This window comes from Mesoplodon densirostris, chromosome 7 (genome assembly GCF_025265405.1).
Source record: "Mesoplodon densirostris isolate mMesDen1 chromosome 7, mMesDen1 primary haplotype, whole genome shotgun sequence".
Taxonomy (NCBI): domain Eukaryota; kingdom Metazoa; phylum Chordata; class Mammalia; order Artiodactyla; family Ziphiidae; genus Mesoplodon; species Mesoplodon densirostris.
Genome location: NC_082667.1, coordinates 116,920,952 through 116,942,110, shown reverse-complemented (window position 1 = coordinate 116,942,110; position 21,159 = coordinate 116,920,952). Strand labels below are relative to the sequence as shown.

Genomic DNA, 21,159 nt, shown 5'->3' with positions numbered 1-21,159 from the left:
CGGGACCAGGACCAGGACTGGCTCAGGGAAAGGCAGCGAGGGGGGCTTGGAGCTGGGAAGAAAGGGGGGCGGATGGCGGATTCTGAAGGACTTTGAGGATCTCGTCTCTGCAGGCGGGGGAAGCGGGGGAGACGTGAAGATGGGCCTGGAGACAGAGGCCCTGGCCACCCCCAAGGTGCTCTGCTCACCAGGTCAGCCGAGACCGCGGTGGTGATGAGGGCGTACGGGCCGTTGACCAGGGCTCCACAGGTGAGCAGCATCGCTGCCGTGGGGACGGAGACGGCCCGGTTAGAGAGCAGAGGCCACCGCCACCCCCAGCCCCAAAGCGGGTGAGTCCCCGGGCGTCAGGCTGAGAACCTCCACTTCCCCGAGCCTCCCACCCACGTCCCCAAGCCAGCCTCACGGGGTCCCCAAGGCAGCGCCAGCTCCTGACCTATGGAGATGCTGATCCCGCTCTGGCCAACGTAGTTGTACAGGAACATCTGAGAGAGGAGAAGGGGGAAGACAGAGTCACAGCCTGGCTTCCCCACGGGCTGCCTCTGTTAGACTGGAGCCCAGAAGTCTGGGAACCCCAGAGGTGCCCTTTCTCCTTTGCCTTCTCATACCCAGGCCTCTCGGTGTTCGTGTCCCAGGGATGCAGGGTCTAATACGTGGTAATCTATCATTTCCCTTTGCCCCCAAAGTCTCCTCTCATATCGAACCTCAGTCACTTATTCTTTCCTTGGTCAAGAAGCTCAGCAGCTGGCCTCCCCCTTCTCACCAAGGCCAAATAACCACGGATCCCTTTCCAAAATTCTCAGTCTGGATCTCTTTCCTGTGCTGACCCTGGCTTCTCCTCTCCTGGCCGTGCACAGGGATGTACACACGCAAAGAGACGGGTGTGTGCGTGATGCCCAGGCGTGCACAGGCTTCGGCGGCCCACGACGCACACACACTTTGCCCTTGAGGTTCTACGCACCGTGGGGGCAGCCAAGATCAGCATGACGCAGCAGGTGGTGGCCCTGCCATTGGTGTAGTCAGAGATGAGCCCCGCCAGGATGCCGCCTGGAACACAACGTGCACGCTGCCACCCCAGGCACGTGGGACCCCGAGCACTGCCCCATCACTCAGCCCAGCACGAACCGGGCCCGGGCACCCAGAGCCAGCTGAGTGTCTCCCTCCGCAGCCTTCCCCGCACCCACTGATCACGGGAAGACCACCTGGGCAGGATGCCACCTTTTCCCTCTGATGCCACCTGGCTAGGTCACACCCCACTGGACCTGTCCCTTTTTTCTGCACCCTGACAAGAGGAGAGGGGGGTGCAGCCTAGAGGCAGAGCAGGGCATGGCCTCACCGACGATGCCACCAACATCGAAGAGCGTGGACAGGTCCCCAGACTCCTTGGCACTAAAGTGAACTGTGGAAGACAAAAGCATGTGTTCAGACCTGGGGGCTCAGGGCAGACATCCTGGAGGGCCACCGCTGGGAGCATCCCTGCAGACACCTGGTCCAGTATCATCTTCAGAGGAAGGAGTGGGGGGCCATGGAGAAGTGATTGGCCAAGGTCACAAGTGAGTCTGCAGCAGTTTGGGACCGGATGCCCTTTCCGGCCCCCAGTCCTGTCGGATGGCCTTGACCTCCCGGAAAAGCCCTTCTATGAAAGCATTGGGATCTGGCCCTGAGGACCCTGTCCCACTGGGGGCACAACTGCTCTCAATGAGCCTCAGCCTGTCCAGCCACATTCCTGCCCTCCCCCTGACCGAGCAGCTGGTCCCCACAGAAGCTTGTCACCTCCATTTGAGGTCCCTGCCTATAAGCAGAGCCAGGAAGGAGGCTTGCGGGAAAATGGGGACCTCAGGTCCCAGACCTCGCCCTAGAATTAGAAAAAGGGACGCCCAGAAGCTTGAATTGTAGCCCAGCCCTCAAGGTTGACTCACACTCTGTAGCCAGCATCAAGGCCACAGAACAGAGTCAGTGACCGCAGGGCTGCCCTGGTGCTCCACCCGCATCGTCGAGACAGGCCCCTCAGATGGAGCCGGGGGCGGGGTTGGGGGGTGAGTTACAGCTTGAGACCTGGCCCTGACTCATCCCCACCGCATCCTGTTCGGTGCAAGGATGCTGTGTGGAGACCAGCCTCGTCCCTCCCACGGGGCCTGGAGGGAGCCCGGCAGCCCTGGCTGAGTGGTCCTTGGCCCTGGTGGAGCTCTGAGGCTCTGGGGGCGGGGCTGCTCCCTGACAGAGTAGCTCCACGTGTGGAAAACCAGAGATCCAGGACAGGGGAACATAAACATCCTTTTCAACCGCAAGAGTGACCTCTCCTCATCTGTCCATCCTCGGGCAGAGGCAGAGGAGAGGAGGACCACAAGGTGGGCAGCCCAGCAGACCCAGGCACAGGGCATCAATCCCCCGAGGCTCCCGGCAGCCCTCCTTGGAAGAGAACAGTGGTTACTGCCAGGCTACAGGCAGTGGGGGTAGCTCATCAGGCCCTCTTCCTTGGGCTCGGGGAGGCTTAAGGGGCTCCTGGAGGCACTCAAAAGGCAGACCATTTCCAGTACCCTCCAGTCCCGCCCATCTATGAGCCAAGCAGCCTGGAGGGGGGTTTCTCCTACACCTGAGGCTGGAGAAGAAGTTAGGGAGGATTGCAGAACAGAGCTTTGAGTTCCTAACCCCGACTCAGTGCCAAGGGAGGAAAAGTGGCTGGAATCAGGGACTTGCTGGGGGGCGGTGCGTCTGCAAGGTTTAGCTTCCCATTAAAGAAAAAAAATGTCCCTCCTGCCCTAGGAGAGGTTCAGCAGAAATCCTGCCTATTCCTGGAGTCCTACGCATCACGTGACAGGTTTCCTCCTCAGAGACCCCTCCCTCCCTCACCTCTTCTTCCCCCAGTACTCACCCACATTGAAGATGTAGAGAGGCAGCCAGTAGAGGAAGGTGTAACTGACCAGCTTGGCAAAGAGCAGACACAAGGAGAACTCGACCACACCCTGGGGAGCGTAACAGAGGGCACGATGGAAACGGGGGCACGACATCCTTGGTCCGTCAGCGGAGCCCCATCCCAGCACTTTCCACCGCCCACCGCGCAAAGCAGCCTCGAGGACCTCTCCAGCCTCAGTCACAGCAGTGTGCCTGCGGCCCGGATATGCTGTGTCAGGACGAGCCTCCCACGTTCCCCTCCCCAAGTGGACCACCCTCCCTAGGCACTGCATGTAAAGAAATTCTGGAAACCACAGGTCACCCTGAGCATCCCCATCTCCTGAGACCCAGCAGAAAAATCTAGAGAGCCTCTCTCCTCCTTCTAGTCCACAAAAGACTCACCGGGATCCAGAGCGCCCCAAAGAAGCTGATGGCAGCGGGATGAGCACTTGGCTCCTTGGAGCAGGTGACTGCAGACTCCAGGCCGTTCTCTCTGTTAGAGTGGGGTCCACTGCCAGGGTCCTCGGCGTTGTCCACGTTCTCTTCCCGCTCACCCTGAGCAGAGAAGAGCCCTTGCTGTGGGCACGTCCACGTACCACCTCCCACCAGCTGGAGGGACAGCCCACGTGAGAGGTAGGGGCTCCCACGCTGGAAGAGGTATGTGTCCCCCTCCTGGACTGGACTAACATTCTGCCAGGCCCGTCAGGCTGTCGGGGAGCCACCCGCGGGCATGACTTTGGCCCTCACCCAAGGGCCTGTGAAGTAACCGTGGGCACACGGGCCCCTCCTCCAACTCCCCAGGCCTCCCTGGGACCAGCCCCCGGGTGGCGTGGAGGGCAGGGATAGGACTGGGGGCCACACTCACATGGTGCTGAGGTGGGGAGCAGTCCACGTCTTCTGGGTCTGAAAGAAAAATCTTCTAAGAAGCTTCCCAGCAGGCCGGGTCCTCACCTTGCGTGGCGTGTGGTCCCCACCCCTCCTCAGAGCGGGTGAGTTGACTTTCCAGCACAAGGGAGCATGGAACCGGGGCTCCGGAGGCCACCTGCGAGGTCTGGGTCTCCTAACAATAACTTGTGTCACCACCGCCTTGTGGACTCTCGTTCTCTTGCTACAGGTGACCGTGGCCCTGACTCCCTGGCCCGTCTGTCAGGGAGCTGGGAAGAGGCAGCAGACGTGGAGAGGCCACCCCACCTTTCCCTCCTCGGTCTCAGAAGAGCCGGCGTTTGCCAGGCATCCTGACTACACGTCTCACGGAAACGCTCAACAGCCCAGGGAAGCAGGCGTTGTTATACTTAGGTCACACGTGAGAGAACTGAGGCTCAGAGAGGTGGCCTGTCCCAAGTCACACCTCTGTGGCGCCAACCCCGCGGTCCCACGCTACCAGCCGCCTTCTCCCAGGACCTAACCGGGAGGCTCGGCTCCGGCCCTGTGAGGAGGGAGGGCTCCACTCACATTCAATGAAGAAGAAGAAGGTGATGAGGCCCATGATGGCGGTGATGATGCCGGGCACCACAAAAGACAGGCCCCACTGCTCATCCACCCAGACGCCGGCGATCAGGGAGCCCAGGATGTTGCCCACGGATGTGTGGGAATTCCAGATGCCCATGATGAGGCCCCGCCTGGAGCGGAGGGAGGGAGGCAGGTAGAGAAGAACGGGAAAAGTAAGAAGAGAAGCACAGGGCTCCTGGCGACCGCCCGACCAAGTGCAAAAAGCTGGCTGCCTGCAGCCTCCGAGCTGAAGGCCCCCCTCAGGGAGGAGCGGGAGGGTTTGCTGGTGTCAAGGGAGTGGCAGCAAGGCCGGGGGTCCCGCTCCCCAGCCGCTCCCTGAGTTAGCACCCTCCGGCTCCTGCTGCCCCAGGGCCCAGAGCCCTAGCCCTTTCTTCTCTTGCCCTAAGGCCGTGACTCTGAAGTCCTCAACCAGGGGTTGACTCTGCCCCCAGGGGACGTGGGCGCCGTCTGGAGAGTTCTGACCGTCCCAGCTGTGGGTGCGCTAGTGGCATCTAGGGGTAGAGGCTGCTGAACACCCCACACTGTGTAGGACGGTCCCACAGCAACGAATTATCCAGCCCCATATGTCCAAGTGCCAGGGTTGAAAAACCCTGCCCTAAAGAAACTTTTTTTTGCACAAAAGCCAGTTCAAGGGAAAAAAACAAAACAAACAAACAAAAAAACCCATATATATATATATATAAATATATACAAACACATATACGTGTGTGTGTGTGTGTGTGTGTGTGTATACAAACACAGTTTTATAGGCTTCGTTTTTGTCTTCATGCAAAGTGGAAACTCATCTATTAAGAGGAAAAAAGCATAACGGAGATTGCAGGTTTTAAGGATCCAAACCTTAGCAATGAGAAAATCAGTACTGCTTTTATTTAGTCACTAAAGCATGTGTATCTCGGCCTGTGAAAGTCAGCAAGATGGAGGCAAATTTCTAATCTTTGACCCTGAAATCACATCAGGGGCCACGAGGGACCCACCAGCCCAGTCCCCCAGGCGCCGCCCACCCTCCTGCCCCATCACACTCACTTCCCCTTCCCGAACCAGTTGCCCACGCAGGTCACCACGGAGGGCCAGCCCGTGGTCTGGACGAGTCCGTTGCAGATCTGCAGGGAGGGAGCAGGGAAGCGGGACGGGCCCGGGCTGAGCGGTGCAGCCTCTGGGATGGGGGCCCCTCCGCAGCGCACACTACGCACCCCCTTCCTTCACCTGCGTGCACGCACCCCTAACCCATCAGCTGATTTCTCCTGTGGCCCCAGATCCCCATGGCAGAGACCAGGCCTCGCAGGCACCTCCACGTTACCTCAGGGTAATGCTCAGTGCAAACTCACTGAGCCTGACCACGGGCAATGGGCAATGGGACCCCGCATCGTGATAAAGGAGCACAGGGCTGGATGCGCAGGGACCTGGGGCGGCTGGGAAGGACCTTCAGCCTCTACCATCTTTCTGTGCCGGGAACAGAGGCCTAAGTGCAAGGCGAAGGCTCGTACCTGGACAAGAACAAAGTACCAGAGCGCGTGGATGTTCCAGAAATAGCCAAGGCCAAAGAGCGAGGTGAAAAGGCCGCTGAGCAGCATTCCGGCTGTAAGGTAGTAACGGAGGGGGAGCCGCTCCCCAAAAATGCCACTGCAGAAGAGAGAGTTGGATCTGTGGTAACCTCTGCTACCTGCGCCCTTCGGCTCTCTACCTCCTATCCCTCCACCCCCCCACCCCAAAGCCACTGAAACGACTCTGCTAAGGCGACCACCAGTGACCTCTGTGTTGCCACATGCCAGGGACACCCTCAGTCCTCCACTCACTGGGCTTCTCTGCTTTATTTGACGCTGCTGACCAAGCACCTTGAAGTGCGCTGTCCGTGGCCTCTGTGAGGTCACCGTGGCCCATCTGCCTCCCCGCTTGGCTGACCAGTGCTTCTCATGCATTTTCTCTCGCATCACTTTTACGGTTTTCACCACCAGCTACATATATGTTACACAGCCCAGCTGCATATCTACAGCCCTGAACTCCCCCCCAGAGCTTCACGATCATACCCAGGTGCCTTCCAGACATCTTGACTGGGATGCTCCCCAAAACAACTGCCACTCAACAACTCCAAAAACAGAACTCCTCTGCCTCCGCCCCCCACCCTGCCCCGTGTCCTGTGCCCCTCATCTGAGTGGATGTCGCCACCACGTTTGGCCACTCAAGCCAGAAACCACGGGGCTACCTCAGTTTCCTGCCTCCCCGTCCCACCCTTCACAAGCAACCTCCAAGACCTGTACCTTTTACTTACTTCTCTCCAGTGCGTCGTTTCTTTTTCATCTCTATTACTATTGTTCTAACTCAGGCGTTGCTCAAAGCTCAGCTGAGCTATTATCAGATCTGTTCCTTAGTGTGACCTGGTACTCAGTCCTACTCTCCCTCAAATCCACCTTCCGTCACCCTCACAGCGATCTGTCTGACATGTTCATCTGACAGGCCACCCTTCAGAGGTTCTCCTGTGCCCACGGCCTGGTACACAGTGACCTCATTCTCCAGCCCCGTCTCCTGCATTTTACACTCTGGTAAACCTGTTACTTGTCTCCCCCAGATCGTGCTGTTTCACACTCGCCTTTCTCTGCCCACGCCATTCCCTCCACCTAGCCCTTTCTGCATTGCCAAGCCCAATTCTTCTTCATTAGTTCAAGTGTCATCTCCTCCAAGAAGCCTTCCCCAACCCCTCTTCTCTAATCCCAGCTCACACTAAGGGACCCCTTGGAGCCCCCAGAATGCCCCTTATGAAGCCACCTGTCTGGGAGCCACCACACTGCTTTATAACTAGCTGCTGATGTTATCCGTCACTCCACTAGGCCGTGAGCTCTCTGGAGGTGGTACCCTGCCTTAGTCATCTTTGATTCCTGGGAACAAACATCATGCTTGCTACGTAAAAGCTGTGCTGGGGTTTTCCTAGCATCCAGGGCTATCCTTGAAGGACCCTGGTCTAGGACAAACCATTTTCCAGCCACACCACTGACACTGCCATCTGAGTGAGTAAACTCAAAAGGACATCCAGGAAAGCCTTTCCAGGGAAAAGAGCGACTAACAGTGGGAGCTGGCCAGGTGAAGGAGCAGGCTCAGTAACCGTGGGAGCACGCTGGCTACGGGCTGACAGGACGTGTGCAAGTCTTGTCGTCTCACTTCCGCCTGGGGGGGCCCCCAGCTTTTTCCCTTTGACCCTGCTGCCCCCAGGTCGGCCAAGGGGAGACGGCAGCTCTGAACGGCTCTGCTGCGGGGAGGCACAGGCTCCGCCTCTCTCTTACCTGATAAACATGCCGATGGCATAGGCCACGAGGAAGGCGTTGTCCACCGCCCCCAGGAGTTCCTTGTAGTTGCTGTGATCTGAAAGCCGAAGGGAGAGGCAGAAAGCCGGCTGGCTGCTTGGATGCCCCTGCAGGAAGCCCCTTCCAGCCCCGGCCGACCCTCTCCTGGGTAGGGGGAGTGGGCTGTGGGGAAGAACAGCTTGCCCCGCTCTTACCAAATGGGGCCCAGTTGCACCACGTGGTGTCGTTGAGCCTGTGGGTGTCGCTGATGGGCTGGATCATCCCTGAGCAGTTGTGGTGCAGACGGCTCTGGAGAAGCCACGGTGCACAGGTCAGGGGCATCCTGTGGCCCCAAAGGGAGCAAGCAGCCTCCAACACACCAGCCCCACTGCCCACCTCGACCGGACCCCACGCTCCCGCCTCCAGCAAGAACTGGCTCCGGGGCAAGTGGCCACAGCAGAGCCTCGGTGAAGGGCAATGGGGGTCTACGAGCAGGGTGGACACGGAGCCCAGGGTGTCTGCTCTCTGGCTCCACCCGCAGCCCCTGACACCACCGTCTTGGTGAATAAACCCAGGAAACTCTCCTGGGAAGAAAGAACTGCTGAAAGTGGGACTCTGCCAGGGGGAAGGAGCGGGCTCAGTGACCAAGGTAAGGGAACAAGGATGGTTATATGCCAAGTTCCAGACCTTTCTACGGAAGTGTATTTCTGCTGGGGCCCAGCATTTCCTGCTTTCTTCCTTACGCCCAGGCCAGCCTCACCTTGACGACACTGATGGGCTTCCTGGACATGTGATAACAGGTGTAGATTAAGAAGGTGATCAGCAGGATGAAGCCTCGGTACCTGCAGGGAGAGGTGGGCAGCTGGGTTAGCAGGGAGCTCGGACCCCCTCCTCTACTGTGTCCAGGAAGCATCCCACCTGTGCCCATTCTAGCAGCCTCAGAGCCCCAGCACCATCAACTCTTCTACATCAGGCTCCCCTCCAGACACAAGTTCCTTGGGGCAGAGGCCAAGGGGAGGGTAGGAACAGACGCCAGAGGCCAGAGTGCTCGGGGGGGCCCTACGTCCCCGCTCCTGCTACTGAGGCCTCCCGACAGAGCTAGCCCAGCATCGGCGCCCTAGATGACACCAAAGTACCCCCTCCTGCTCTTACCACTGCCCATCACCTCTGCCTCTCTCTGGCCTCACTAAGATCGGGGTGCTTCTGTGTGTGTGAGAGATGGGGGCAGGGAGACAGAATTGTATGTAAAATACTGGACATGCTGGAAGCCGGTAGAAGGCTGATGTGGGAGAAGTGTCTATCTTTAAAGTGAGGTTGGGACTTTCCTGGTGGCACAGTGGTTAAGAATCCACCTGCCAATGCAGGGGACACGGGTTAGGGCCCTGGTCCGGGAAGATCTCACATGCTGCGGAACAACTAAGCCCGTGTGCCACAACTACTGAGCCTGCGCTCTAGAACCCGTGAGCCACAACTACTGAGCCCACGAGCCACAACTACTGAATCCTGCATGCCTAGAGCCCATGTTCCGCAAGAGAAGCTACTGCAATGAGAAGCCCGTGCGCTACAACAAAGAGCAGCCCCTGCTGCCGCAACTAGAGAAAGCCCGCGCGCAGCAAAGAAGACCCAACGCAGCCAAAAATAAATAAATAAATTTTTAAAATAAATAAATAAAATAAAGTGAAGTCAATGCTGCTCTTAAGCCTAGAACACAGGTGAAACAGCACCTGCTGCAGCCCAGTAGGGGCAGAGCCCAAAACCTATCTGGCAATGTGGCAACAGAGGGAAAGCTGGTGACGGGACCCAGGTCCTCTGCCCTGGTCCATTCCACTGGACAGAGGGGTCATCCTTTCCATCTGTGGCTCACACATCACATGGGCCCTCTCGCACCAGTGCTTCTCATCCCATGCGCTGGTCTGGGGCGGAAGGAACAGCTCAGCCAGGCACCACCGAAGTTTCCACTGCATGCTCCCCCTTCCCCTTCTGCTGAGGGTCTGAGGAAGGGCCTCCATGCCCTCCTGAGTCACAGCGTCAGCTGAGTCGAGTCAGCAGCCGGGAGCCAGGAAGTACGTGGAAAATAGACCTCAGCATGGACTCTAGCCCAGGAGAAAGACCAGAGCCTTGGTTTCTTAAAGAGCCCATGGAGAAGGTGGGGAAGAAGGGGGAGGGGGCCTGAAACCCCTCTATCCCTGGGATCCACGAACCAAAGGACCAGGACACTGGAGGCTCAGCCTGCCCTCTCCAGGGATCTGCCTCCGAACCCCGAATCTCTTCCTCCCAAGCATGTCGTGAAGGCTCCTGCCCGTGAGATGAAGGGGTGTTTCAGCAGAGGCTGAATTCAGGTTGGGCTACCAGGGCCCTTCACGCTTGGACTCGTTCTCTGTCTCATGCCCTCCACTGCCTCACGGTTTATCTTCTGCAGGCGCGCGTGCCCCCGCCGTCACCTGGCTCAGTGGCTCTCCATTCCACTAAGAACGAAGCTCTGACTCTTTAGCTTGAATCTTACGCTCCTCTCTACTGCCCAGCCCCTCTGGCTCCCCATTGCCAAGGGTGCATGGGGTGGGGGGAGTCACCAGGGCTTCTCCCAAGGGACTGTCACAGTGACCCTGTGACATAGACAAGCTTGGTGGCAGCAATGTTTTCCACGTGGCAAATGGCTCATGACTCCTACCTCAGGAACTTCCAGAATCTGGTGGCAGGGTTGGGGGTGTCTCTGAGAGAATTGGAGAGGGTGCCCAACGAGGCTTCTTCAAAGAGCACAAGATGGAAGAAAATCACAGCCCTACAGATAACACTCGCCAGTGTCCTGCCCGGGGAGCTGCTGAGTCTGGAAAAAAGCTGAAAGCTTTGAGGGATGACTCTAATTTACCGTGTAACCAAATGAAAGTTCCTAAGCCTTTTTTTGCCTCCGGTTTCCTCATCAGATGCCCGTGGAGGACAGTGCCAACCACATCTACCCCAAAGACCAGGGAACACAATGTAACTCTCACCCTAGTCCCTATGTGTCTGTTGGGCCACCTTTACGACTCCCTGGGATCAGCTGGGTCTATCTTGGCTGCCACATGGATACAGCCATTGGCCCTGGTGACAGATCAGATCTCCTCTGGGCCCGAAAGATCCCCAGGCCCCACTGAGCCCCCCAGTGCTGACTGTCCTTCCTTGACAGGCCAGGCAGGGAGGCCCAGGCTGCAACTCAGCCATGCCGAGCCCACGCCGAGCCCACTCAGGAGCCGGTCAGAGATGATGAGGGATCAGACACTGCTTCAGCCCCAAGTGCCAACACCTGCCCACCTCAGATCACCTGCCCTGGACTTTCTCCAGCCTGTGGTCCCCGGCGTTCTTCCTTATCTGCCTTCTGGAGTCCTGTCCCTCCCAACCTTGGGTGGCAGAAGCTATGACAGAACAGCAGGCACATCCAGGCCCATTTCTGATATCTCGATTCTCTCTGGCAGAAACAGGACTGCCTTCCCATCCACATCCTCCCATGTGCCAGGCACTGTGCTAGGGACCCAGAGAAACCGTAAGAGAGGCCTCTGCCCTCCAGGGGCTCACAGGTCAGCAGGGAGACAAACAGAATTGGTGCGACAGTGCCATAGAAGAGGGCAGCCCTGCATGACACGGAAGCAGGGACACCGAGACCAGCTGGGATGGGAGCAGTGTCAGGAAAGGATTCTGGAGGTGAGGCTTCCGCCGAATCTTCACAAACAAGCAGGAGGTGGCCAGGTCCACCAGGGCTGGGGCGGCAAGCGGCGCCAGGGAGAGGGAAGTACATGTGCAAAAGTGCGGAGGCGTGAACAGCAATACCTGTCTGGGGAACTCTGTGTAGTCAGGAAGTCTGGAAGGTGGGACTGGGCCAAGCATGGGGAAGGAGGGAGGGAACAGGTCATGGAGGGCCTAGGGGGAGTGTAGACTGTCTCCTGGGGTGATGGGGAGTCACTGAAGAGGGGTGGGACTTTCTAGGTCAGAGAGTTCTGGACACCTCCCAGGCTGAGCCAGAGGAAGACCCAGGGCCCTGCCCTGCCGACTAGTTTGGGAAGCTCCAGACAAGCTTCCTCGCAGAAGGTAGGGCTGGTTGCCTCTGCCTCATCCATCCTGCCAGCCACCCTCCAGGGAGACCCTCGGTGGTGCATTTCAGCGAGCTGGTGTCTACAAGAGAAAAGAGCAAGGACGTGGGAATCAGGCGAAACCTGACTTCATCACCTGTTAGTGGTCTGCAAAGTAGCGTTTATCACCTTTCTCACAGGGCTACTGACAGGCTGATGAGACGATGCAGAGGACAGCTCTTACATGCTCCTCAGACCCAGTGGGCCCTTAAAAATGACAGCTACTACGACTTCAGATTTTGAGGAAGGAAAGCTGGAGGGAGCGGAGGCAGCCCGAGCTGCTCTGTTACGGGAGGTGAGCAGGGTGTGGGTTAGCACCAAACTCCTCCGAGCGTTGGAGGTTCCAGGCCCTGGATTTGCCTGTAAGGTAGGGATTTGGGGGCCAGCGTGGCCACGCCTCCCATATGCCTAGTATACAGAGGTGGGCTAGAGGAACACGAAGTGCCCCGAAGCTACCACTGTGCATGCGGGAGCCTGCAACTTAGCAGAGGTCCACAGTCATGCTGATCTGCCAGATTCCAGCCCTGTCCAGAAGCTTGGCCTGACCTTTCCCTCAGCTCTAACCCCATCCCTCAGTAGAAAACCTGACACCCAAGATGGCAGGAGAGTCACAGCGAGGGAGGCGGTGGAGCAGAAGGACCTCAAACGTGCTGTGCGATGCTAGGATGGGCACTGGCCTCCTCTGGGACTCCCCGCCTGGACTGCAGCACCATGGCGGCATGAGCCCAGAGGGGCACAGCTAGCTGGGCAGAGCATACGCGGGGCCTCCCCTTAGTCAAGTCCTCCTTCCATTCCACTCTGGCAGCTCTTCTGAGAAAAAGGCCAAGGTGCCATAGTTCAAAGGGGACTGGGGACATGGGTCCGGTGAAGGGCTGGGCTGACACAAAGGCTGTCAAACTCACAGTAGCTCACAGGGAAGATAGCTGACGTGCTCCTGCTGCCTGTAGAACCCGCAAGTTTCACTTCTGCTTTCACAAGCCCTTCTTGCAGAATCAAGAGGCCCCAGAAAGGGAGCAGGGGGGAAAATACACAGTCGGGCTTTGCCTAGCTTGCCCCAGGGCAGCTGCGAGGGGGAGGGATGGCAGCCCAGGTGCTGGCCAGGCTGGGCAAGCAGGCCAGAGACCCGGGAACGTCCATGGCGAGGCCCACAGGCTGTTCCAGGCAGGGTGCCCACCCCATGACCCTCTAAGTCTGTGTTAGCAAGAGATGGTACTTTTAGACTCTCACCTCCCCCTACACAGCACTGGTTACTGAGTCACCAAGTCAGATAGAGAGGTGGACTAGCTATCTCTTAACTGTTAGCTGACAGTCCAACTTATTCTTTCAAATGAGCACGCTAATAGCTTTATGGACCTCATTAAGACTCTGCACTAGAAATGCTTCTGAGGTAGGGACAAAGAACAGTCTGCCAAAGCAGCAACAGATAACAGACAAAAACCCCAAAGGACCAACTACCACCGCTATTACAACAACAGAAAACAAGAAATAGCCCAGCAGAAGGATGCTGACCTTAGCAGACAGTGGGAGGAGGTCCCTTCTCTCCAATGTCTACCCAGTCATCCCCTGGCCCCTGCATCCCCCTCCCTGCTTTGCAACCACATTGCTGATGGTGCTGACGGCGCCTATCCCCACGGCAGGCCAACAGGGAATTAAACTCCCTCACTGACCAATCCCTACCACCTCCTGCCTCAGCCCAGCCCTTAAGCCAAGTCTGGGGCAGCTAGTAGATGTCTGGGGCTACTCAGGTTGGCCACGGGACAGACTGGGCTGGCTATAGCTGCAGGTGACCTTGGCACTTGCCTGGAGGAAAGTGCCACTTGGTGGCCTGTCCTTGGACTCAGCAGATCTGAAAAGGAGAGAGGGCTGGGGACAGTAAGAACCAGGACAATGGTGACAATGCCATCACCCCACCCCCTGCCAAGTCCTCCACTGCCACTGGGACACATCCTGGTAGGGAAAGGCCAGCCTGGAACCGATAGCACAGGGCAGAGCCCTGAGCCAGGCCTTCCGCTGACAAGATGGGACGGGGACAGGCCAGGTCTGGGAGGGCCTCTGAGAACAGAGGAACAAAGCCCTCTTGGGGCCGAGACCCAGCCTAAGGACTCCTCCACCTGTTGCCCTCCCTCCAGATGGAACATGGGCATTTGCTCAGAGACATCAGGTTGACACAGGGCTCGGTCCCAAGATCCTTCCCAGAGAAGGGAGCCATTGGCTAGTAGCACAAGGAGGCCGGGACTTTCTAGAAGGAATGAGTAGATAAGATAATGATCTTTTCTAGGAGAGAGGAAAACATAGGCTAGATTGCTTTGCCTTGAGAAGGAATCCAGGCAGGGAAAGCCTGAGTACTCAGACAGAATGAAAAGATGTGGCTTTTAACTACAGCATGAGGTTTCGTTTAGGTACCTGGAGAAACTCTGGAAGAGTGTGAGAGCTGGTAGGGTTTGGAAGAAGTGGTCAGTGGGTAGTTGGTGGTCTCTCTTCTGAAGAGCGGCTACTCAAAGAGCACAGGTGGGAGTGCGTTGATGGTGGCGGGGCCCTCCTCCCCAGGGAGCTAAGATGAGGACTCTCCTCTCGGGATTCCCTGGAGGCCTAGCCCATGGCTCACCCTCACCTACTCCTTCTCCCCAGCATGAAGGACCCAGGGGAGGAGGCATGAGCCAGAGGGCAAAACGAGAGCAGTGATACTGCCCACCCCGCGTCCACCCCGCACACCAGTCTGGGGAAAATCAGATGGGGGCGTTGTGGGCTGCGGGGACTCCAACCCTGGTGTCTGCCCCCAGTTCTGGTGTTACTTCGGGACCGCTCAGCTCTGACCTCAGCACTCAGGTGGTACAGCTTGACTGGAAGAAGTAAGGTCTCGGCCATCCATACAGACCATCCCCAAACCCTGGCTGCCTTCTAGACCAGTGCGTGGCCCCCGAGGCCGACCGCCCCACCCAAAGCCAGGGAGGTGCGAGTCAGTCTGCTCTGTAAGGAGGGAAAGAGGAAACAGCAGAGAGGAAGAGGAAGCAGAAGGCGGCTGGGGGAGAAGACAGCGGTCATGTGTGGGTGGGGGAGGGAGCCACGCAGGGGCACATGCTCCACATGCTCTTCGGGGATCAGCCTGAAGAGCCCGAGGAAGGGAAGTGGGTGGGGACAGGGACAGTGGACTCAGCCTTCCAGATCCTCCACCAGGCTCTCTCCTTCCTTCTGGGAGCTGCCTCTCACCATCACCACTCTTTTTTATTTTTTTTTGCTGTACGCAGGCCTCTCACTGTTGTGGCCTCTCCCGTTGCGGAGCACAGGCTCCGGACGCGCAGGCTCAGCGGCCATGGCTCACGGGCCCAGCCGCTCCGCGGCATGTGGGATCTTCCCGGACCGGGGCACGAACCCGTGTCCCCTTCATCGGCAGGCGGACTCTCAACCACTGCGCCACCAGGGAAGCCCACACCACTCTTTTTAAGGAGCCCTTTCTGCTGCTCTTACCGGGCATATCTGGGCAGTTACCAGGAAGAGAAGGAAAACAGGAGAAAGCTACTTTGCAGCATCTGGGTCCCTGGTCTGAGGCCATGGCAGAATAGGGCAAAGGACGTTAAACCAAAAGAGGCTGCGTCTTAACTTCTGGTTCTGTTACTGTGACCTTGGGCGAGCTGTCTCACCTCTCAGCCTCAGCTCGAGCTTCTTTTAAATGAGATAGTAAACTCCTGTCACGTGAGGCTGCCCTAAAGACTAACTGAGATAACATTTCGCCCCTCAGCCTCACTTTGATCTTCCTTTAAATAAGGTAGTAAAGTCTTGTCACATGAGATGTCCATAAGGGTTGATGAAATGAGATGTGATGGACCTGGCAGCAGGACCTCAGCAGACTCCTGCGGGCAGAGCCACTGGTCCCCGCTGCAGCCACCAGCCCGCCTCGGCCTTTGCGGGCTTGGGGGAGGGCAGCGAGCTGGGAGTTTGCCGCCCCTGCTCTCCTGCCTGCCCAGCGCCCCACCCACTCCTGCTCCTCCTCCCACAGGCTCCTGTCCTCGAGCCCTGAACGACTCCCTCCCCACAGGCCCCACGAAGCCGGCCCAGCCCCATCAGCAGCAGCCATACTCATCTCTCTGGCAAGATGCCCATGTTGCCATCTGTCCCCAGACGTGCCCACACGGACGCCGGCACAGAAGGCAGGGCACCGGCCAGGGCCAGGGCTGGGGAGGACTCAGAGGGGCTGTTGCTCCTGTGAGGACACTGCCTGACCCCGGGGGCTCTGATGGGAGAAGGAGGGGCAGTGCCATCCTCCTGGGCAGAAACTCCTCAGTCTCTGCCTTCTGCTTGCACACCTCGTGCCGCCTGCCTCTGAGCCTCCTGTCCGGGGACCGCTTCAGGCCCCAGGCTCCCGCGGGCTGCGGCTGCACGTGACCAGTGCTGACAAGGCAGGCTATGTCCTCACTGCTGTGCCTTCACCAGCTCCACGGCTCCACTCAGAATACCTCCAGGTCCACCAAGGCAAATGCTACCTGTTCCTCCTGATGAAGATGAAACCCTCCCTCCAGGGAAACTCACAAGCACCGCGCAATTACCAAGTACTCACTGCACTGCCAGGCACTGGGCTAAGTGCTTTAAACATCTTCTCACTTAATTTCACCAAAACCCTGGGATAGAGGTACATTGCTATTTCCATTTTAAAGACAAGGACCTGGAGCCTTAGAGATTTAGTGATTTGTCTCAAGTCCAAAGGCTACGTTTTCTTTTCCCCTCCCACACTCTAATCAGGAGGAAAGACCTTGGGCTTGGGAGTCTAACTAACCTGGATTCAAATTCACCTCAGTTACTTACTAGCTATGCGGCGCTTGACCAGGTACATAACTGCTCTGTGCCTCATTATACCCATATAATGGGGAATTAGGTGGGGAAACAAATAAAGACCTTGCAGTGAACCACAAACACAATGCCTGGCACAGAGCAGTAGGAAACGCGAGTAGAAAAATAGTCAATAATTAATGTTTAGTCAGTGCTTAATATGAGCCTGGCACTGATCTAAGTATTTTACCTGCTGCATCTCGAGACAATCTTTAATCCTCACAATGACCTGACGAGGTAGGTGTTACAAGTATCCTCACGGTACAAACAAGGAATCCAAAGCTCAGGGCCAGCCCACCCTCTGGTGTCCTGCTCCAAGACTGTCTGCTTTCTTCACTTCTGCTTACAAGCCCTCCTTGGGTACAGGTGGAAGCAGCAAATTTGATAATGAGAGTACACGCCCTCTCTCCAGCTTGATCCTTAATTCCGAGAAAGTAGGACCGTGTCTTAATCATCTTTGTAGGCCTCCCAGTTTAACACAATAATGTGCCTGCAGCAGGAACTACATTGACGTTTGGTGTTTGTTAGGAGTCCAAACCTCCATGCATCAGGGAAGAAGTAAAAGAACACTTATCGTGTGTGTGCCCTCCATCAGCCCCAGGAGGTCAAGAATGCTTATGGATCACTTTTGCCTTCAAGAATCCACCTGACTTTCACCCACGAGGGAACTGAGTCTCAGAGAAGTTAACTACACAAGGCACACAGTGGTGAGAGGATTTCAATCCGGATCTGTCTTAAACCTGGGAGATGTGGGAGAACACAGTGGTTGGATTCACACTTTAACAAGTGTGTAAATGACGTGTGTGTCTGTGGAGAGTTGTGCTTTCCTGAGCTCTTCTAAAATGCTGGAGTGGGACAGGCTGTTTATAATGATCCACTCTCCCTGACCCTCATTTTCTCTGAAATATAAGTTACTTTGGTTAAAGGGTATAATTAAAGTATACAAATAAGACTCTACTAGGAACAATAGTGGCAGAGAGATACAACTTTGAATATATATGGTAATGAGATGTATTTTTGTTTATTAAGGGAAAAAAAGAGAAGTAGAATATTTTACTTATATAAGTATCTCAGAAATTGTTTGCTGTGTGAGAAATTTCTAAAGGTTTCTCAATGCCCTCTTGGTCCATGATCTGTTTCTATGCATCAGCATCCTGGTGGTGCTTTGCCTGGTGATAACAGTATAATGTTACCAGTCATGATTTCAGCTATGATTTAAAATGTTATCTGGGCTGCAACCTTACTTCTTTAATTTGGATCTAGCATCTTCTAGGTCGGTGGTTTTCAACTGGGGATGTACATCAGACTTTCCTATGGAGTTTTATTAAAACATAGATGTTTAGGATTTACCCCAGACTTACTAAATCTCTTAAGTCAACATTCTTGGTATCTCCTTGTATATTATGTAAATTATGTATTGGGTTTTTATATATCTCAAGATTTTTTCCTCTATAAAAATTATGCTCATCATTTTTATAAGTCAGATATAATGTTCACTGTCTTCTTTGAAATTAGCCTTAGTGTGTTTTTAGACATTGTCTATTTTTTTTTTTTTGGATTGGCTTTATTTTGTTTTACATACCTCAGGAATAATCAGACTTCCTTGTTAGCTGCATTTTTCTTGTCATGAATTCTCATCAGATCATTCACTTTTGAAAATTATCATTAATCAGTTAATCCATACCTCTGTCCCTTACAGATAGTTTTTGTTCTACTCTGATGCTCCCTAACGGCTGTGCAGTCTGCTATAGGCCAAAGGTTTTATCTTCAGCCAACAAGAACTGTCTCAGAAAAGCACAGGACCAGGTACATACTCGTGGGTATGGACTCCTGATGACATCACTCAGATATCTTTAAGAACATACCAGTGGGCTGTCAGGATTTCCAAAACTCTTCAGCAAAGAAGCTGACCTGTTTATGAGGTTGCAAACCCAAGATTCAGCAGAACAAGAATTAATCACTTAGGGCTGAAAGAACTGATGAGGAATGACTGTCACTTATGTTTGGAATATTACTGACGTTGTTATAGTGTTCAATCTTCTGAATATATAAGAAAGCCCTTTCTCTTTCTTCTTAAGCTGTCTGTAACCCATAACAATTTAGGAGACCCTATTTTTGTAAACTGAAACATTTGTAAATACCTTATTCTCCCTGCCTGAGCCCTCGGAATTCAGAAACTTTTTTTGAGTTTTCTTGCTTTTTATAAAATATGGTTATTTGCAAAAGTTCAAAAAGAATCTTTTTTTTTTTTTTTTTTTTTTTTTTTTTTTACCAGAACATATTAGAAAACTTGGTTTTACAACCAAGGCCTTGCCTGGAATGTCGTACTTGACAATGATGCTCATTTAATCAGATATTGCTGCCACTTTTAAGGAATTAAAGTTGACCACTGGGTTCTGGCCTTCGTGTTATCCAAGAGCCAATACAAAACCCGCCTAAGAAAACTGGCTTACTGTGCTCCCTTACACACAAATCAGGAAGGTCACTCACTCCCTGGCAGGCCCAGGAAACTTAGGATATTTTGGGGACCTCAAGAAGAGAGAAATTTGCCTAAATTTATAGGTACAGCAGGTAAAACCTAGTGGAGACAGTTTCTTGGCTTGGCTTCGTAATCTCAGAACAGTAAATAATAGAAGGCTTTTAAAAGTCCAATCCAAGATCCTTTATGAAAACTTCCAGCAAAGTGAACTTAACAAGGCCTATATAGTAAATTATGTATATAGATTATCAGATCAAATCTAATGAGACCAACCCTATTTTGTGATCAAGAATAATCTTTCTTTGAGATTATTTTTGATCCCAGCAGGGCAGACTGTAGGGAAAAAAAACGTGTGTTTCTCTGGAAAACTGTGCATTGCCCAGAGGACACTCCTCCAAGTTATCTGATTCTTGCTTTTCACTGAGCTTGAATTCCATGAAGTGGTAAGTAACTGATAAGTCATATAAAATATGTCCATGAACGTACAGAGTTTCAATAGTCTTCCCTCCCAATCAGTTTTGCCTCAATATGCCTAACTTATAAATGGGGACGTTCTTTGTATTCTCCCTTTTCAAAATTGTGGTAAAATATATGTAACATAAAATTTAACGTTTAACCATCGTAAAGTATGCAGGTCAGTGGCATCAAGTACCTTCATATTGGTGTGCCGCCATCATTACCATCCATCTCCAGAACCTTTTCATCTTCTCAGACTGCACCTCTGTACCCATTAAACAATAACCCCCCATTCTCCCCTCCCTGTTTTTTCTTTTGTGCCAATTATAACATCTTCTGGCACCCTCATTATGAGTGAAATAAAATCTTTTTAACACATGTTCATTTTTATATCCTTACGAGAGTCATGATTTTATCTTTTTCTGAAAAGTATCTTTTAAGAGTCCTAAACTCAAAAAGGACCAAATAAATAATCTAAATGAGTGAGGAAGGCTGGGAGTGTGAGGACTGTCCCCAGTGAGGGCTGTCACCAACTGACCATCCTGAGTTGCCCAGGACTGAGGGGGCTGGGGATGCAGGATTTTCTGTTTTAAAACGGGAACAAGCTGGTCATATCAAGAGCTTGCACCCCATCTAAAAGGGGCTCCTACTTCTAATGATATGATTGGGGAATTTAGGCCTGAGACTGCTACATCAGAGAAGCGAGGAATCTGGCTATTTACGTTGTTTTATAATTTGTAAATGATGGCAACTACCACAATATTAAACAAAACAAAAACACTGTGCAGACCAAGCAAACTGCTCCAGTGTGGCCTCTGATGAAGAATGGGCTGAAAGCCCTCCACCCCACCACACACCCCCTGATCCGCGGCCTCCTCAGGCCTCCTTGGTCAGGAGGAAAACTCCTGTGGAAGCCGCTGGCCCGCAGCTGCTGCCGCTCTCATCTGAGACGCATGCCCTCCCGGGAGGCTGTCTCTCAGGGCCCAGAACCCCTCAAGGCAAGCTCCCAGGACCACTGGGTTCTGGCCTTCGTGTTATCCAAGGGCCAAAAGAGACCAAAAGGACCACTCGACAACTCCAATGGCCACTTTTTCAGCAACTCCGCCACGCCCCGACCTCGGTTCCCTAGCCTGCAAGCCCGGCTCCCCCGGGTGCTCAGCGATCAAAGAGGCGCTCTGAAGGTCTCCCCGGGGGCGGGTTGGGGGGTGTGCGTGCCTGGAGGTGCGGATGCAAACTGGGATCGGCGGAGACTCTCCTGGGCAGCCTCCCAGGGAGGGGTCCTGCGGAGGCGGAGCGAGCTAGGGCGTGCGTGCCACCCACCTCCCCGCCGACCGGCCGGATCCTGCCAGAACCCGCCGCCGCGCCGCCCCCCGCGCCCCCCACCCCCAGCACGCTGGGACTCCCGGCCGCCCGAGTCGGATCCGCCGAACCCGAGGGAGAGGGAGAGGGCGGCCGTCCTGGCCCGGCGCCCCCCACCCCGCAGGCCCTCTCACCAGCTGTCCCTGGAGAAGGCGCGGAGGAACCAGACTCCCGGCGCCAAGGGAGACCGCATCTTGCCCGGCGATACCCGAAGCGAAGCCGAAGCAGAGGTGGATGCAGAGCTGGGGCACGCGCCCCGAGCTGGCAGTCCCCA

The 21,159-nt window shown here is 55.0% G+C and overlaps 1 protein-coding gene and 1 long non-coding RNA gene across 2 annotated transcripts in view; one reads left to right on the top strand and one right to left on the bottom strand.

Moving 5' to 3' along the window:
- The window catches only part of SLC37A2 (solute carrier family 37 member 2), a 33,813-nt gene that overhangs the window by 3,723 nt on the left and 8,931 nt on the right, over positions 1-21,159 (bottom strand). Inside the window, exons 2-14 of the mRNA XM_060105614.1 lie at positions 8,431-8,512; positions 7,886-7,979; positions 7,671-7,749; positions 5,883-6,018; positions 5,422-5,498; positions 4,342-4,508; positions 3,755-3,792; positions 3,292-3,444; positions 2,870-2,960; positions 1,334-1,396; positions 959-1,044; positions 434-482; positions 189-262 (exon numbers count right to left, since the gene is read on the bottom strand). Coding sequence (XP_059961597.1) covers positions 189-262; positions 434-482; positions 959-1,044; positions 1,334-1,396; positions 2,870-2,960; positions 3,292-3,444; positions 3,755-3,792; positions 4,342-4,508; positions 5,422-5,498; positions 5,883-6,018; positions 7,671-7,749; positions 7,886-7,979; positions 8,431-8,460 — 1,137 coding nt within the window. The 5' untranslated portion in view covers positions 8,461-8,512. The remainder of the gene's footprint in view (positions 1-188; positions 263-433; positions 483-958; positions 1,045-1,333; positions 1,397-2,869; positions 2,961-3,291; positions 3,445-3,754; positions 3,793-4,341; positions 4,509-5,421; positions 5,499-5,882; positions 6,019-7,670; positions 7,750-7,885; positions 7,980-8,430; positions 8,513-21,159) is intronic.
- Positions 122-5,055, top strand: LOC132494466 (uncharacterized). The gene is made up of 3 exons (XR_009533068.1): positions 122-329; positions 855-3,355; positions 4,004-5,055. It is a non-coding gene; the product is annotated as an uncharacterized LOC132494466 (long non-coding RNA).